The sequence below is a fragment of the Miniopterus natalensis genome, chromosome 10, assembly GCF_054644295.1.
Source record: "Miniopterus natalensis isolate mMinNat1 chromosome 10, mMinNat1.hap1, whole genome shotgun sequence".
In the NCBI taxonomy this organism is placed as follows: domain Eukaryota; kingdom Metazoa; phylum Chordata; class Mammalia; order Chiroptera; family Miniopteridae; genus Miniopterus; species Miniopterus natalensis.
Genome location: NC_142090.1, coordinates 42,156,748 through 42,175,513, shown reverse-complemented (window position 1 = coordinate 42,175,513; position 18,766 = coordinate 42,156,748). Strand labels below are relative to the sequence as shown.

The 18,766-nt window shown below is 37.6% G+C and overlaps 2 protein-coding genes across 4 annotated transcripts in view; one reads left to right on the top strand and one right to left on the bottom strand.

Annotated features, from left to right (window-relative positions):
* The window catches only part of COG5 (component of oligomeric golgi complex 5), a 324,959-nt gene extending 323,675 nt beyond the window's left edge, over positions 1 to 1,284 (bottom strand). Inside the window, exon 1 of the mRNA XM_087821091.1 lies at positions 1,164 to 1,284. Coding sequence (XP_087677217.1) covers positions 1,164 to 1,257 — 94 coding nt within the window. The 5' untranslated portion in view covers positions 1,258 to 1,284. The remainder of the gene's footprint in view (positions 1 to 1,163) is intronic.
* Positions 1,285 to 1,484: 200 nt separating this feature from the next.
* On the top strand, positions 1,485 to 18,137 carry DUS4L (dihydrouridine synthase 4 like). Of its 3 annotated transcripts, XM_087821089.1 has the most exons (8): positions 2,956 to 3,048; positions 6,054 to 6,190; positions 10,495 to 10,616; positions 13,118 to 13,235; positions 14,310 to 14,432; positions 15,706 to 15,932; positions 16,880 to 17,136; positions 17,609 to 18,137. In XM_087821089.1, exons 2-7 carry the CDS (start codon positions 6,075 to 6,077, stop codon positions 17,125 to 17,127), a joined length of 954 nt encoding a protein of 317 aa, XP_087677215.1. In that variant the 5' UTR covers positions 2,956 to 3,048; positions 6,054 to 6,074; the 3' UTR covers positions 17,128 to 17,136; positions 17,609 to 18,137. The 3 variants fall into 3 exon arrangements, with proteins under 3 accessions (XP_016054606.2, XP_087677215.1, XP_016054607.2); XM_016199120.2 differs by lacking the exons at positions 2,956 to 3,048; positions 17,609 to 18,137 and adding an exon at positions 1,485 to 1,581 and having other exon boundaries at positions 16,880 to 17,212; XM_016199121.2 differs by lacking the exon at positions 17,609 to 18,137 and having other exon boundaries at positions 16,880 to 17,212.
* Positions 18,138 to 18,766: the final 629 nt, after the last annotated feature.

The window sequence follows — 18,766 nt, the reverse complement described above, 5'->3', positions numbered from 1 at the left end:
TAGATGCAAAAAGACAACAGACAGGCTAAGTTAAGATAAAGATCGACCTTTGTAAAGGAACACACCAGCCTAGGACATGACTACCCATCACAATTCTCTTTTAGTTAGGAAGTTTTAATTTCAGACCATCCTATGTGGTAACTTTAGATATGAGTTTACAAGGCTTACCACTCAGGCCTCCCCTAGATTGTCAGGCTTAGTATATGACCCCTTTTTCATCCACAGAACTTTATTTCATTCATTTATAACCTACTTTGGTATACAAATGTGTACATATGATTCTTACTGTGATGTTCAATTAAAAAACCCTTACTCTGCACATCTACTACATGCAAGGTGATGTTATTAACACTATGAAACATAAAAAGGGGTTTTACAGTGCAGTAGAAAAGATTAAATTATCAAATTATTTTAATACAAGGTAGAATGCGACAATTCGGGAAGAAAATTAAGAGCAGATAAGGGTCTTAGAAATTCGAACTTTATTCTGAAGAGTAAGAGATTTGGGGCATGTTAACTGGAGTAATACAATTTAACGTGCTTCTCAAATGTACTATACTTATCTTCTAATATCTAGCAATTTCTGTCCAAAATTGTCAATAAATTTCACAATTCATATGGTTAATATTCAATTCAATATGGTTAATCCCAGCCTGAACGAATACTCCAAATCCTATCCCATGTATGCTTGTGGATAAACGCCTTTAAAGAAACAAACGAACGGTGCCATCTGTACAGTCCAAGAATTTAACTGAGGGGATGTTCCTAACTGTATTTAAAAATAAGGCCCTCTTTCATTAAGCGTCTGTCATCTGCCCTCGGTCTCACACTTTTCATGGGATGGAACGTTTCAGCCTTTGGTCAAGAACTGCGGCGGCAGCCAGTGGCTGTCAACGTGAGTCACCCGTTGCGGGATCCCAGGACTTCAGGGAAGCCCCAGGCGCACGGAGGGTACAGTGGAAATGCGAGCAACCAGAAATCAGGTGTCCCAGGAAACAGATTGGCAAGGCGGGCGCTCAGACTCCCGGGGCCCGGCGGAGGGGAGTGGTCACGTCGAGACCGGAAAACTTTCCGCAAAGCGGCCAGTTGAATCCGCCACCGAGGCCCGGGTGCGGAGCAGGACAGCCCCTAGTCCCACGACTCGACCCTTCCCGACTTCTTACCGTCCTGCAGAAGCTCCCGGACTGTAGCTGCAGCCGCCCGAGAGCCCAGAGCCCCATGGCCAGCCACAGCGGCGACGCCGTCGTCAGCTTCCATGTTGTCAGGTACCTGGGTGATGACGTCAGAGGCGGGCCTGCCCCCTCAAGTGGTGACGCAAAATTCCGGCGCCACCCGCTCCGCCTGTCCCAAGGCTACCGGCTTGCGGGTGAGTGGGCTTAATAGACCGCAGCTGGACGTATCTTGGCCGGGAGCCGGGTGGTAGCTAGAGCAGGCGGGTGCCGTGGGCCCAGCGCAGCCGGGAAGCCGAAGCCCTCGGGCGGGCCGAAAGCGCCTTCTCTCCCCGGGCCGCTGGGACTGGTGTCGTTCCCGCGCTGCTGAGGAGGTGGGCGCAGGAGCGTGGCCGCAGCGCTTATCGCTAAAGCAAGTATTTAACCTAAGAACCGGGGCCTCTTGGAGGCAGAGCGGTGGTTTGTGGGAACTTTGCTTGCGTTCCATAGGCACAGCTGGCGGGAGTTAGTAGTTACCCAGCTTTCTCTGTCCCACGCCTTGATTCTCAGTCCAGGGGTAAAGGCAGGCGGGCAAAGCTTGGGAAGGAAAGCGGCCAGGGGTGAATAGTGAGAATTAGGGAACCGAGAGCCGGTGAGGAAGGAAGACTGAACCAGGAATGAACGAGTAGACTCAGTCTCTGTCCTCTGTCCCCTGCTTTTCTACTTCCTCTCAGTTTCAGCCATGTGCTATGAGTGATGCCAGACTTTTCCATATTACAAACTGATGGGCTTTCCATATCTCAACTAACAGCATTGAAGCTGTAAAATCTGGTTCTCGTCATCCTCTCCGCTGCTTCATCTGCATTCATTCACCTAGATTTCTTCCAAGAATAATGCTGATAAATTAACAGATCAATCATGTATGTAAGAAAGTTAATTTAAGCATTTCTTCATAAAAAGAAACTAATACAACTTTTCCTTTACGTACACACAGGGACACACCCCACCCCCACCCCACCCCATTCAGAGCTAGGTGGATCTCTTGATTCTGCCAGGAGTATTTCAAGAAGATGCAATAATAGTAGTTACCCTGTGCTAAACTCTTTTATACGTACTTTGTAAATCTCAATGCATTTAATACTTATAACGGCTCAGGTGCTCTTTTTAAAAATATATATATATATATGCTTTTATTGATTTTAGAGGGGAAGGGAGGCGTAAAAAGAAACAGTGATTGGCTGCCTCCTGCTCGCCCCCTACTGGGGGAACCCGAAACCCAGGCACCTGCCCAGACCTGAATCCAACCTGGGACATCTGGGTGCATGGGACTAGCGCAACCAACTGAGCTGCGCCGCCAGAGCATGCTTTCTCTGTCTCAGGTTTTTCCTAATATAATTTGTTTGATCTCAATCAGGGTGTGAATAGGCTTGATGGTTCTGAATGGAAGTCACAGGAATTGTCAAGGGCAGTGTGCTCAGACTCAGGTGTCATCTGTAATTCACAAAATTTTAAGTAATTCTTCAATAAGAATTATCTTTGAAATATGAAATTTGTTTTTCTTTGCTTGGTTTTTACAATGGAAGATTTTAGAAAAGTTGCATAATATTTATTCATTCAATAAAGAGTTTTGAGCCCCTACTATACATACTAGCATGAATTTACAAACATAAGATTCAATCCATATCTTATCCCAAAGGAGCTAATAGGTAAGGTAAAGACCCATCTAAATATGCAATTGTACCACCATACTTTGGAGTGTATGAATTTTTTAAAATATATTTTCATTTATTTCAGAGAGGAAGGAAGAGGGAGAAAGACATAGAAACATCAATGATGAGAGACATTGATCAGCTGCCTCCTGCACGCCCACCCTCAGCTGGGGATTGAGCCCACATCCCAGGTATGTGCCCTGACTGGAAATCAAACCTCTATCTCCTGGATCATAGGTCGATGCTCAACTGCTGAGCCTCACCAGCCGGGCTGGAGTTTATGAATTTATTTTCTCCCACACTTCGTTGCACATTGAAATCACCTGGAGAGCTTTAAAAATCACTGGTGCCAGCATCCTATGCCCAAAGACTCACATTTAATTGGTCTGAGATATGGTTCGGGTATCCTAGTTCTTTTTTTTTTTCTTTAATCCTTACCCAAGGATAGGGTTATTGATATTTTGTTCTGTTTTGTTTTGTTTTGTTTTGTTTTTAAGAGAGAGAAAGGGAGAGAGAGAGAGAGAGAGAGAAACACCTGTGTGAGAGAGAAACATCAATCTCAGAATCCAACCACAGCCTTTCAGTATAGGGGACAGTCTTCCAACCAACTGAGCTACACTGGCCAGGGCTGTGCTGCAAGAATTTTAAAAACATGCACTACCTGACTATTTAGTCTGGGGCAGTGACCTCTTTTCCCTTAGACTGTCAAATGAAAAAATGACAGCCGTCAACACAATAGCCGTCTGGTATGAATGAATCAAAATTATACCTGGTCTGGCCCGGTAGCTAAGTTGGTTACAGCGTTATTCCAATATGTCAAGGTTATGAATTCTATCTCTGGTCAAGGCACATACAAGAATTAACCTATGAATTCATAAATAAGTGGAACATCAAATCAATGTTTCTTTCTCTCTAAAGTCAATAAATAATTTTTTTTAAAAGTCAGCCTAGGCATGGCTCAGCAGTTGAGCGTCAACCTAGGATCCAGGAGATCACGGTTCGATTCCCCATCAGGGCACATGCCCGGATTGTGGATTCGATCCCCAGTTGAGGGCTTGCAGGAGGCAGCCAATCAGTGATTGCTCTCTCATCATTGATGTTTCAACTCTCTCTCCCCCTCTCCCTTCCTCTTTCTGAAATCATAAAGATATATTTAAAAAATAATAAGTCACAAAAGTCAACTTAAAAAAATTATACCTATTTTTTGTCTGATCGGCAAAAAATATATATTTTTTGGTGTGCCACAGAATTTTAGTAATTAGTTTATGTGTGCCATGAGATGAAAAAGGTTGAAAATCACTGCCCTACATTATAAAATCTAAAAAATCTTAACCTGGTATGTAAAGCCCATTACTATTTAGACCCTCTAACCCTCTAGTTCAGTTAGAACTCAAGCAACACTAAATTACTAATGGTTCACTGAAAACATCAAGCACTTTTAAGCATCTAGTTTTATATGTGTTGTCTGTAGCTAGACACTCCCCCCATCTCCCATGTAATGTCAGCTGAAGCTTTCCTTCCTCCATTGTTGATTCCTCCCACTTCTCTAGACAGTTATTTCCACAACAGTTAAATTGTATGTGTGTGTGTGTATCTGTGTGTGTGTGTTGGAGCTATTGTTTTGTGTACGTCTAATATGTTTTTAAGGACATAGGAAATGTATTTTCATGTGTATTTCCAACATGCAGGAGGAACTTAATATTTGTTGAATGAATAATACACGTCCATTCCTTCAAAAACTCATGAAGAGATAGATATGTTATTATACTATAGAAAAGTAATTGCGAATGCACATAACAGAGGAATGGGTATAGTGGGTAAATAAGATCAACTCTATCTGGGATTCAGAAAAGGCTGTCAGGATGGAGGATTATGAGTATGTACAAAGACTGGGGGCAATGAAGATGTGCTCAAGATTTAATTAAAGCTACCACTTGGTTGACACTCTTGTGGGAGATAGAGAAGTAGAGGGAACCCTAGGTTTCCAACTAGAGTGAGCAGGGGTGGGAGGTGATGGCATAACCAGGATATGAAATGCAAGACAGAAGTAATAGGTTTGACTCATGAAAAGAACTACTGTTTTTTTGCTTATACTTGTATATGTGGCTTTCATCATTCTAACGATTTTTTATTATAAAAAAGATAAGATGCTAATAACTTTGTCCAAATTTTCATTAAGTCAGGCTAATTTAACAGTGGTTAGTAAAACTCGTTTTTCATATTCCTACTGTACATTCTACTTAAGGAAGTTGAAGTAATTGGTTTATATTTAGGCTATATTAGTACTTTCAGGATTAGCCAAATAAAAAATTGCATGTTGAGCAAATCAGCCTTTCTAAAGTTGGCCGATATCTGTTTCTAAGTTACCAAGGCCAAAAATTAAAATATGGAAAGCAGCTAACAGTATGAAATTATAGGATTTTAAGTATAGCAACTATAAAATACTATGAACTACCTAATTTAATCACTTGTACCTCTTTGGGTATAAAAGTGATTTACTATGCAATTATATATTTATAATTGAAATTTTCACTAGATAATACCACATTAAAAGTTTTTAAAAAATAATAAAGGTTGGTGAGGGTTTTTTTTTGCCTTTTAATTCAGGTACAAAGAATAGGATTTGAGAATAAGAATAAATATTAACATACCAGTCTATCTTTTGAAATGCTAACTACTACTTAAAGTTGTTCAATTAATGCCATTTAACTTTCCTAGATAAAACTTTCAAAGTGCCAGTCATATGCTGATGATAAATGAAATGATTCCAATCAAATTTCCTGGTTTGTCATTGCCAAAAATTAAAATGAAAAAATAACATGAAAAATTATAACATGGTATACTATGAAAAAAAATCTTGTAGTTTTCAACATCTTGATCATTTATTAATTTGAGCAGAAAATGTTACTATAATGAGTTAAATATAGAATTTGAAACTGTTAGTGTTTTACATGAACAAGCATAATCTGTACAGAACATAAACATCATAATTTCCCAATGTGCTAAAACTATGACTTATAAATAGAGGCAGAATTTTGTAATATCCTATTTGATACTGTGAAAAGAATCTAAAAAGATTTCTGAGCCCACAAGCCTCATGAAAAATGTACGTTCTTGCCAATTGAAATTGTCAGAATGATAGGAATTCATCTAATGAAAGTAAGTTTTCTCTATGTAAACTGGTGTTTTTTTTCAGTTTTGAAACAAATCTGTGTTCATGAAGAATGACTGCATACAAACCGCAATATGTCAAGAAAGAAAAAAAGATCCAATAGAAATGTTTCATTCTGGGCAGCTGGTAAAAGTCTCTGCCCCAATGGTTCGATATTCAAAGTAAGTATTGTTAAATGGTGATTTCCTTTTTATGCTCTGACTTTTTAAAAGCAAGACCACCTCACCACATAGTATCTTCAAACACTTAGCTTTTGGATCATGATCAAGGCTTGAGTCCTGGCGTTACCACTTGCCTATTGTGTGTGGCCCTGAGTAAACAATTAACCTTTTCAAGCTCTAACTGGCCAGTGTGGTCCAGTTGGTTGAGCATCCTCCTATGCACCAAGAGGTTGATGATTCGGTTACCGGTCAGGCCACAAGCCTGGGTTTTGGGCTCAATCCCAGTAGGGGGTGGCGTGCAGGAGTCAGCCTATTGCTGTTTCTCTCTCATCCATGTTTCTCTCTTTGTCCCTTCCTTTCTCTCTAAAAATCAATAAAAACGTATTTTTAAACAATGGTAGTGTTTATAATTCCCACCTATAAAGATATAATGGATATTAAATAAATATAAACATTTATGCACAGGTATTTGTGTGAACACAAGTATTTATCTAAGACAGATCCTTGGGACTGCAGTTGCTGGGTCATATGGTAGTTATATGTTTAGATTTTTAAGAAACTGCCAAGCTTTTCTAGAGTGGCTGTACTGTTTGATGATCTTACCAGCAATGTATGAGGGATCTGTTTTCTCCTCCTCCTCCTCACCAACTTTTCATTATGTCCTGTTTTATATTTTAGCCATTCTCATAGGTTTACAGTGATATCTCATTCTGATTTTGATTAAACTGAAACTCTATACCCATTAAACAATAAATCCCATATTCCCTGTTCCCCCTAGCTTCTGGCAACCACCGTTCTTTCTCCCTTTATGAATTTGACTCGTCTATATACTTCATTTAAGTAGAATCGTACCAAATTTGTCTTCTTGAGACTAGCTTATTTCCACAATATCCTCAAGGTTTATCCATTTTGTAGCATGTATCAGAATTTCCTTTTTAAGGCTGAATGATGTTTCATTGTACAGTAGTACCTTGGTTTTCTAATGTAATCCATTCCAGAAGACCATTCGAGTTCTGAAACGTTCGAAAACCGAGGGATCAACAGCCGACAGGTAGGCCTCAGGATCTTGCACTCAGAGGCAGCCATGTGGCATGTTTGACTTCCCAGGTGTGTTCGAAAACCGAAGCATTTACTTCTGGGTTTACAGTGTTCATAAACCAAAATGTTCGACAATGGAAACATTTGAAAACCGAGGTACTGCTCGGTTATAAATGTATATACCACATTTTGCTCATTCATTTATTAACTGATGAACACTTGAGTTGCTGCCATCTTTTGGCTAATGCTCTTATCAACATGGATGTGTAAATATCTCTTTGAGACCCTGCATTCAGTTCTTTTGGGTATATGCCCAGAAGTAGAATTACTGGATTATATGACAATTCTAGTTTTAGTCTTTTGAGGAAACTCCATACTGTTTTCCATAGTGGCTATACCATTTGCAGTGCACAAGAATTCTGATTTCTCAACATCCTCACCAACACTTGTTTTTGTTCTGTTTTTTAGAATAGTTTGTTGAGTTTTAGAGGGAGAGAGAGAAACATCGATGTGAGAGTGCAACATCTATCACTGCCTCCTGCACACCCACTACTGGGGATAGAGCCAAAAATCCTGGCATGTGCCCTTCACCGGGAATCAAACTAGCAACCTCCTGGTGCAGGGGAGGACACCCAACAACTGAGCCACACTGGCCAGGCTTTTGTTTTTTATTATAGCCATCATAATGGATATGAAGTGGTATCTCACTGTGGTTTTGATTTGTATTTTGCTAGCAATGTTGAGCATCTTTTCATGTGCTTTTCACCGTTTGTATATCTTCTCTGGAGAAATGTCTATTCAAGTTCTTTCCTGTTTTTTGAATCAGGTTGTTTGTTCTTCTGTTGCTGAGTTTTTGTTTACTATTGAGTTTTGAGAGTTCTCTATATATTTTCAATACTAGTCTTGTCATATTAGTGGTTTGCAAATATTTTCTCCCAGTATGTAGCTTATCTTTTCATCCTCTTAATGAACTGTCCTTTGCAGAGCAAAAGATTTTTCTTTAGTGATTAAGTCTAATTTATCAATGTTTTCTTTTGTAAATTGTGCTTTTGGTGTGAAGTGTAAGAAATTTATGTGTAGCTGTAGATTCTAAAGATTTTCTCCTATTTTTTCTCTAAAAGTCTTACAGTTTTATGTTTTACATTTAAGTCCACAATCAATTTTGAGTTATTTTTTGTAAGTGTGAGGCTTAGGGGTTTTTTTGTTTTGTTTTGTTTTGTTTTTTTGCCTATGGATATCTAATTACTTCAGCTCCATTTATTAAAAAGGCTGTTTTCCACTATTGAATTGCTTTGGCATTTTTGTCAAAAATTAGTTGGGAGTGTTTGTAAGGCTCTTTATCTGGATTCTTTATTCTGTTCCATTAATCTATGTGTCTATTCCTCCATCAATACCACAGTCTTGATTACTACAGCTAGCTATATAATAAATCTTGAAATCAGGTAGACTGTCTTCCTCCTATTTTATTTTTATTTTCCAAAATTGTTTTAGCTATTCTAGTTCATTTGCTGTTCTAAATAAATTTGATAATGATCTTGTCTGTTTATACAAAATAACTTGCTGAATTTTCTTAAGAATTGTATTAAATATTCATATCAACTTGGAGAGAATTGAGTTCCTTACTATGTTGAGTCACCTAACTCCTGAACACAGTATGTCAAGATTTATACCTTATTTGATTTCTTTCATCACTGTTGTATAGTTTTCAGCATGTAAGTTCTGTATGTCTTCTTAGATTTACACCCAATTATTTCTCTCTTTTTTGAGTGATTGTAAGAAGTAGTATACTTTTAATTTCAGTGTCCATGTGTTAATTTCCTGTATATAGATATAAAATTGATTTTCGTATGCTAATCTTGTATCCTGCAACTTGAACTCACTTTTTGGTTCTAGGAGGGATTTTTGGTAAATTCCTTGGGATTATCTATGACAGTCATGTCATCTGCAAATAGGGACAGTTTTCTTTCTTCCTATCATATGCCTTTTTGTTCATGCCTTATTATACTGACTAGAAGTTCCAGCACTGTGTTGAAGAAGAATGATGAAAGCAGACATCTTTGCCTTGTTCTTAATCTAGGGGGAAACTGGTCTGTCTTTTACCTGTTAGTATAATGTCAGCTGTAGGACTTTTTGTGGGTGCTCTTTGTCAAGTTGAGAAAGATCCCCTCTATTCCTGTTTTTCTGAGTGTTTTTATCATGAATATTATTTTGTCAAATGCTTTCTCTTCATTGATTGATATAATCATGATTTTTTTCTTTAGTCTATTAATATGGTGGATTACATTGATTCTGAGTATTCAACCTTCTGTTTTAACTGTTGTTTTCCTAACACCACTACAGCAGGGGAAAGATGAGGTACCACCTCATTATGATCAGGTGGAAGTAGGGGTCCAGGTTCCCCACTTGGTCTCCTTTGACACTCTGAGGGCAGGGGGCTCCTCCTTACTGCTGAGCAAGGATGAGAGTTCCAGCTCCACATGGAGCGAGTGGCCTGGTAACTACTGGACAATGATGACAGTCCTGGTTCTTTTCTAAGCATGCTCTGATACTACTCCCAGTGGGGAGGGAGGAGGGTGCCTCACTACTCCTGAGTAGGTGTGGAAGTCCAGACTCTCCATGAGGGCTCCACTGATACCACTGAGGGGTGCCTTGTTACTTGCCAGCAAGGATTAAGTCCCAGCTACCTACCTGGCTTTTTCTGATACTACCTTGGAGGGGTAGTGGAGAACCTTGATATAGCCTTGGAAAAGTAGAAATCTAGGCTCCCCATTCAACCTTTGTGGCACTGGAACCACAGGGTTTTTTCTGTGTTTGGCTGGAGTGGGGTGCTGTTATTTAGTTTTCTGTCTTGCTAGGCTGTCCCTTTCCTGGCTGTTTGGTTAGGGAGAGCAGACTTTTGTTGAGGCTGTTTTGTTTGTACCCGTTGGTATTTCCAGTTTGCCAGCTTCACCAGCTCCAAGTCTGGGATATTTAAGGCAAAAAGAAAACCCAGAGAACTCACCATTGTCATTCCTCAGGTCCTGAGGTCAGAAGCATGTCTGCTCTCCTCTCTCCACCTTTCAGAGTTTTCTTATGTTTTCTTTACATATAACATCCAGGATTTTTAGTTATACTAAGCAGACGTACAGAGGAAAGAACATGTCCTCCATCTTCCCATAGACAGAACTTTCCTCTAATAAATATTTAATAATTAACTAAATTAAACTTGGAAGTACATATGATTTGGTGATTTCTAAATGCCTAATTAAAGTTTTATCCCTTTACAGGTTGGCTTTTAGAACACTAGTAAGAAAATACAGTTGTGATCTGTGCTATACACCAATGATAGTTGCTGCTGATTTTGTCAGATCTGTAAAAGCCAGAGACAGCGAATTTACCACAAACCAAGGTATGTGGAATTCAGAGTTTGTTGACTTGGTAAAACTTAAAAAGAAAAAACAAACTCAACTCTCTTGCCTAATCAGAGACAACACAACTCAGAGATTTTATTTTAAAATCTTTTAGTTTTTTATGTTTTTTATTTAAAAAAAAAAATCTTTATTGATTGCAGAGAGAGGAAAGGAGGGGGAGAGAGAGAGAGACAGAAACATCAATGATGAGAGAGTCATTGATCGGCCACCTAGCCCGCAACCTGGGCATGTGCCCTGACCGGGAATCGAACTCCAATCTCCTGGATCCTAGGTCAATGCTCAACTGCTGAGCCACGCCTGGCCGGGCTTAATTTGTCTTTTTAAAACATGTTTTTACTGAGTGTCTTCAAACTGGATTGTATACAAAGTATAAGGTTAGCCTTCCTTAGGGCCCCCTATTCTCTCACCTGGACTATTAGATTAGATTCCTATTTTACTGCCCCCAGTCTTGTCCCATTCCAGGCTATCCTCCAAACAGCCCAAAGTGACTTTTCTAAAATGTAAATTTGATCACATCTCTTAGACTTCTCATTGCCTAAAGCAGTGATTCTCAAAGTGTGATTCCCTAGACCAGCAGGATCAGTAGCATCTGGAAACTTGTTAGAACTGAAAATTCGCAACCTCCATTCCAGGCCTACTGAATCAGAAACTCTGGGTATGTGGTCCAGCCTTCTATTTTTAAAAGCCCTTCAGATGATTCTAAGCTTGCTAAAGATTGAGAACCACTGGCCTAAAGAGTAAAATTCAAGCACCTGTGAATAATACGTAACATTCTTTATGATCTAGCCTCTAAATACATCTGCAGCTTTATCTTCCATTAGTTTCTCTCCATAGCACACTGACTTTATTACTCACAAATACTAAGTTATTTTAAGGCCTGAATATGCTTTATTCTCTCACACTTCTCTACCTAGAATATCCTTCTCAGCCATGCCTAACCCCTATATCCCTATTTCTCTGGCAAACAACAGATTATGCTTCTTTTGTGGACAAGGTACTTTCCTAATCACCCTCCACTCATGTTGTCCTTAATCCTGTTATAATTTCCTCTTTGAATACCTGTCTCCTACTAGATTATGTGCACCCTGAGACCTGGAACTATTTACCAATTTTCATCCTCAGCTTCTAGTACTGTTGAAAATATATTACACCCATATGTAAATTTTAAACTGAAATTCTATAACTCTTTTGAGTTACAAATGGGAAAGCACCCTACATCCTCAGGAAAAGGCAAATTTTCCGATCCCAGGATAATACTGTAAATCAATGGAACTAGGGTAATACCCAGAAATCTGCATTTTTGGAAACATCCAGTAAATCTCACACTTTTTGAGATAGTCCTCAAAAAGTCTTTAGAAAAATTAAAATACATGTATGTATAACACTAACCCAAAGATGAAAAAAATTGTCCTTTAAAACCTAGGAAAGTTCTGATACATTTGGCTGTATATGTAAGAAAAGGGCACAAATATACTCAAAAACAAACTAAAACTGGGAAAATATAATGGTTTTGATATTTATGATAGAGCTAATTTCATTGTTTTGTAAAAAATTAATAATATTAACCAAAGAACTTATATGCATATATGCATAACCCATGGACACAGACAATAGTGTGGTGAAGGCCTGGGGGATGGCAGGTGTGGGATGGAGGAGTCAAAAAGAGAAGGATATCTGTAATACTTTCAACAAGAAAGATATATTTTAAAAATTAAGTAATAATAAAAAAGGAATAACTAAAAAAAAAAATTAGGCATTAAAAAAATGTACAAAGAATATGGAGAGCCCAGAAAGAAAAACATACGCTATTGGATATACAACATGGTAAGTTGCGAGAAAACAAGAACTTTAATCCATATTGGTATATATCTATGTTGGTAAATTATTTTGAAAGAAATTTTTGTAATATCTGTCAAATGTTAGATGCTTATCCAACAGTTACACACCTAGGAATTTACCCTGTGTATATACTCACAAAAGCATGTGAGAGTATCCTCATCACATGTTTGCAGGAGCCACAACTGAAAAACAATCTAGAAGTACACTGTGTGGTCCATCTATATATAGTGGAATATGCCACTGAAAAGAAGAAAAAAAGTCTTGAGTACAGCTCCCAAATACATCAGGTTAAAAAAAAAAAAGCAGTACACATAGCAATGTACACAGAATGTTCACATTTGTTTAAAATTTACAGGTACATGTAAAATTGTTCTGGAATACAATAACTCTCACCTTTGGAAAGGGGTCTGTTTGTAAACAGTGTTGTACTTTTCATTTTACTAAGTCTTATACTGTTGAATTTGTAGTAAATGTAAGTTGCTTTTTATTTAAAATGTTTAAAATTATTTTAATGATAACTTGTTTAAACAGATGCATCTTGGGCTAAAAATAGTTATTTCATATTGTATGAACATTAGAGTTTGGTATCTCCTGTGTGTGTGTGTTTCTGTGAATTTTAATGAGCTATTCATTTTATCAGGTGATTGCCCATTGATTGTTCAGTTTGCTGCTAATGATGCAAGACTTTTATCTGATGCTGCTCGTATAGTCTGTCCTTATGCGAATGGAATAGACATTAACTGTGGTTGCCCTCAGAGGTAAAGCTCAAAGAAGTTGGAAGAATTTTCAAAAAGATTAGAAAAAAACTATGTGAACATGGTAAACTATCTTCCTAGTTTTCCAAGAATTAAAAAGTAAGGAAAATACAGTTAAAACACTTGGGCTCTAAATAAGAACAACAAATAAGCAAAGGTTATTTAGAAACGTACATGCAAAGGTATTTTCTGATGGCTAAAATAATGCATAGACCTTTGACAGGTGTTTTGTCTTACCTCACCACTAGTATTTTTTATGTGTGGATCTGCCTTGAACCTCATCCATAAATAGTTATGTGAGATACTAATGTTTATAGCAATTTCTAAAATGTATTTTCACTGCCATGTCAGGCATACTTGCTCTAGAAACTATAATTCCGTGATTTGGGAGCTCACCACTTATTTTCTCCTAATTAATTTTCTTTGTAAGAATACCTTCTTATAATTACCTTTTTTTCCCCTATACCACAGTTATTTGGTTCATTCTAAATAACTGTGTATTGATAGGATGTACTTAATTTGACAATGGTATCCCTATGTTTCTGACATTATACTAAATTATCTGACAATAATTCAAAATGTGTCCAAATAATAAAATCAAGGTTTTAAATACAGTGTAATCCAAATCCGATTAGACATATTTGTATACTCATTAGGAGAGTTAAATAAGCTGTTTAGTGGTGTTGGAATGCTATAAGCCAAACTTACCTCTCTACTATTAAGACTAATAAAACCTCTTGTTATGTATAATAAACATCAAATTTGGAATTTAAAAAATCTGAAATAATTGCAAGTAATTACAAGTACTTAAATCCATTTTGGTTCAATGAATGTTAATTCAATTTCCTCACTTCCCAATGAAAACCATTTTCCCCTAAGTACTTCTTGATCTGGGAACCTATTTTCCTAATCTTAAATTGATCCACTGAGAAATGTTGGGTCTATGGATTGTAAAAATCTGATTCCAGTCCAGATTGCTAGATAGATAAATTGTTGATGCACTTATAGTGCCTTCAGAAATGTATCTTCTTTTTCAACTATTTATAGTTTATTTGTTGTTGTGTTTGCTTTATAAAGGTGGGCAATGGCTGACGGTTATGGAGCTTGCTTAATAAACAAGCCAGAGATTGTTCAAGATATGGTGAAACAAGTAAGAAATCAAGTGGAAAATCCCAGATTTTCAGTGTCTATTAAAATAAGGTAAAGACAGTATTTTAATCTATTGACAGATAGTTCTTTACTTAGGAAATAAAAGAATATTCCTTCTGTCTAGGGCTGCAAGGGCATCCTTATTTTATAGCTGGCGTATGGAAATATTGAAATGATATTTAGTAAAAGTATATATACCATAATTTTTATTTATAATCCAGAAAAACTTCCTCTTTATATTGTTTAACAGAAATTAAAACATCCCTTTATTATTAAAAACTCTCCCCGAAGCTGGGCCGGAATGGAATGGCTCAGTGGTTGAGTGGGGGACCCATGAACCAGGAGATCTTAGTTCCATTCCTGGTCAAGGGTCACATGCCGGGGGTTTCGGGCTCAATCCCCAATAGGGGGGATGTGCAGGAAGCAGCCAATCAATGACTCTCATCATTGATGTTTCTTTCTCTCCCTCTCCCTTATCTCTGAAATGGAAAAAATATATATATATTTAAAAACTTTCCCCAGCCCTGGCCGATGTTGCTCGGTGGTTAGAGCATCAGCCTGCACACCAAAGGGTTGTGGGTTTGATTTCCAGTCAAAGGCACGTACCTGGGTTGCGAGTTCAATCCCCAGCCCCATTGGGGCTCATGCAGGAGGCAACCAATCATTGTTTGTCTCACATCGATGTTTCTATCTCTCTTTCTTTCCCTCCCTCCCTTCCACACACACTCTAAAAAACAATGGAAAAAAAATATCCTTGGGTGAGGATTTAAATACATAAATAAATAAAATAATAATACTTTCCCCAAAAAGAAACCCTTAACTTTCTCTATGTACTACTTAATTAATGCTAAGATACATTCCTGGTACCAAGAATAGAAAATAGGAGTGGTATTTGCACTAAAATTGCACAATGAAAAGAAAATAAACCAGGAATCAGTTTTTTGATGACAGGTTAAAAACATTTCAAGATAAGGTATATTCTCCCAGTTGGGGAATGGGCATACACAGCAAATATTGGGATTGCATCTCTCAATTCATGTGTGACAGTATTTGGATAACTTTTTCAGTTACAAAAGCCAAAGGGAAGGAGCACTAGATAAGATAAAACTTGTCATCCTATTGTTGCCAATAGTGAAATAGCTACATTTGAAATCTTAAATTGGAACTGATCCCTGAGCAAAAAAACACCTTACTGATAGTGGCATGTAGTGATGATATAGCAAAACTAACTAATGTTTTATATGAAATATTATTTTGTTTAGTTTATTAATTTTAGCTTTGAAATGTGTGCTTTAAAAAGATGAATATAATTTTGAAATTATAGGATCCATGATGACCTTACAAGAACTGTAGATCTTTGTCGAAAGGCTGAAGCAACAGGAGTTTCTTGGATTACAGTCCATGGAAGAACTGTTGACGAAAGACATCAGCCAGTTCACTATGAAGCCATTAAAATAATTAAGGAAAATATGTCTATCCCTGTTATTGCGAATGGAGACATCAGAAGCTTAAAAGAGGCAGAAAATGTGTGGCATATTACAGGGACAGATGGTAAGAAATAAGTACTTGCACTGTTGTCTTTTAACTAGCAAAAAAAGTGGGGGTAGGAGAATAATGTTAATGTTTTCATTAGTTTCTTTAAATTGGAACTATATTTTTCTTTTGTGTTGGTTTAAGCTAAGCAATTTATAAAAATGATATTAGCTGTTCTACTTAGAAACAATAAATTAGTTGAGGTAAACTCATTTATTTTACTGCCACCATCATCCGGTGAAAGACTAGTTAAGAATCTTTCAGATAGCCTATTAGTAAAATAGAACACCTAGACTAGAATAGAGAGTGAGTGAACACAAGAGTAGTCATAGGAACCAAAAGAACCCCAGACTGCTGTGCAGTTCCATCATCCCCTTAAATTACTGGCATACCAAGCCCTGCGATACCTATTGCTCAGTGGGAGAATGCAGATAAAACTTAACTTAAAGCAAGCTCAATTTATGACAATTTGGATTTACCCTTAACAGAAGGCCTAAAGATTGTTTAATGTAGAAGTCTTAATAAAATGAAGAATACCTGTAACTACCTTTAAGCTTTCTGGGTTTATAAAAAGATCTATAGCCTGGCTGGCGTGGCTCAGTAGTTGAGTATTGACCTATGAGCCAGGAGGTCAAGGTTCAATTCCCGGGCAGCCACATGCCCAGGTTTCAGGCTTGATCCCCAGTAGGGGGCCTGCAGGAGGCAGCTGATCAATGATTCTCTTTCATCATTGATGTTTCTTTCTCTCCCTCTCCCTTCCTCTCTCTGAAATAAAAACATTTTAAAAATAAAATAAAAAGAACTATAAAAAATAAATTGTATTATAATTGAATTAAACAGACTAATATAAAAGCATTGTGAAACCTTATAATAATACTTTATTTTTTAATATTCTCAGTTTGAGTGTGACCTTGTAACTATGAGTTCTTAATGTGTGGATAAATGTGGTATGCTTTAATTTGTAGGTGTGATGGTTGCAAGAGGACTCTTAACAAACCCAGCGATGTTTGCTGGATATGAGGAAACCCCCCTGAAATGTATCTGGGATTGGGTTGACCTTGCTCTTGAACTTGGAACTCCTTATATGTGTTTCCATCAACATTTAATGTACATGATGGAAAAGATAACATCAAGGCAAGAAAAAAGAGTATTTAATGCTTTGTCAAGCACATCAGCAGTCTTAGATTACCTTAAAGACCACTATGGGATTTGACTGGACTTCGTAAGTTGTTTTAATATGTACTTTAAAGGAACTGTTTTTAGCATTTTTAAATAAATAAAACTTTTTAATAATAAAAGTATGACTCATAGTATCGGTTAGTTAGCATGAAGTATGTTTTTAATGAAAAAAGTGCAGAGAAGTGACAGAACAAATGCCAACTTCTGTAAAATGAAAACAAGTAAGACATTCTGTATAGAATCACATTCTGGGCTTAGATTAAAAGTTCAAATTGGAAAATCAAACTGGTACTTCCTAATTCATGAATTACACATCTCAAGGTATTTGTTTTAAATAGTATATAGCTGAATTTAATTAGATGGGTTTTCTATAATTTAAAACTAAGTTTTCATGAAACTTTTAAAATGACATTTGCCAAAAGAATTTAGATTATCAAATTAAAAACTGACAACAGCCAACAACAATAGTCGTTTGGTGTAAATGAGTCAAAATTATACCTTTTTTTTTTGGTCAGGTCGGCAAAAAGTGTATTTTTTCGTGTGCCGCAGAATTGTGCCATGAGATGAAAAAGGCTGAAAATCACTATTCTAGATCTTTAGAAGATTGAGAATTGGTAAATATACCTAAAATAATAAAATTAATTTCACTCCCCCACATTTTAAGTATAAAAAATTTGGTAGCTAATATGAGGATGATTATATATTTGAAATATTATTTCCTGAAGAACAGTAACCAGGTTTTATTTTTATTTTAAGAACCTAATTTTCGTACCCTGTTTTTAGTGATGTAATTTTTATGCCTCCCAGCAGTTGATAATAATTTTAACTTTAAATTTCCATGTTTTGGGAATGTTGCCAATAGAATTTTGTTACTGGTGGAGGTGCCACTGCAAGAATATCTCAAGTTAAAATAAAACATAATCAAGGTATTAGTCTATGTTACCAACATGAAAACTTATAAAAGGAGACAGTTCTCTAAAACTGCTTAATTTGAGACTTCTGGTCAAGATGGCAGGCAGCGTACATAAATGCAGTATTTGCTTCCTCCCACAACCACATCAAAATTACAACTAAACTACCAAACTACCATCATTCAGAACTGCCTGAAATCTAGCTGAACGGAAGTCCTACAACTATGAAATTAAAGGAGAAGCCACATCGAGACTGGTAGGAGAGGTGGAGATGCAGAATGGGCTGGTCCACATGCATGTGTTGTGGATGAAAAATCAGATCTTGGCCGCAGAGGTCTCCCCTGAGGAGCAGAGGGTCCCAGCCCCACACTCGGCCTCCCAACCCCCCATCAGGCTCCCCAGCCCAGGGTTCCAGTGCCAGGAAGAGAAGTCCCCAAAACTTCTGGCTGTAAAAACCAGTGAGGATTAAATCTGAGGGACACAGAGACTGCTGGAGTCCCAGTTTCTCTTTAAGGGCCTGCGCATGGACTTACCTGGACTCCCTTCCTCTGAGCTCCAGCACTGGGACAGCAGCTTAAAAGGCACCAGAGACATATGGGGAGAAACTGAATTGTCCAGCATCAGGGCAAGAACTGGGGGGACAGCTTTCTCCCAGGTAAAAATGCTGGCAGAGTCCATTGTTCCTTTGATGAGCCCCCTACCCCAGCCAACAGGTGGGTGCCATATCTGAGTCTCCATCAACCTGGTTCACACTGTTTGCCC

What these genes read in the sequence shown, in the direction of transcription:
- DUS4L (XM_087821089.1), top strand. Translation starts at nt 6,075, where the DNA reads ATGAAGAATGACTGCATACAAACCGCAATATGTCAAGAAAGAAAAAAA. An exon ending in CCAATGGTTCGATATTCAAA is followed by an intron (nt 6,191 to 10,494) that starts GTAAGTATTGTT and finishes ATCCCTTTACAG; the next exon opens with GTTGGCTTTTAGAACACTAG. An exon ending in AACTGTGGTTGCCCTCAGAG is followed by an intron (nt 13,236 to 14,309) that starts GTAAAGCTCAAA and finishes TGCTTTATAAAG; the next exon opens with GTGGGCAATGGCTGACGGTT.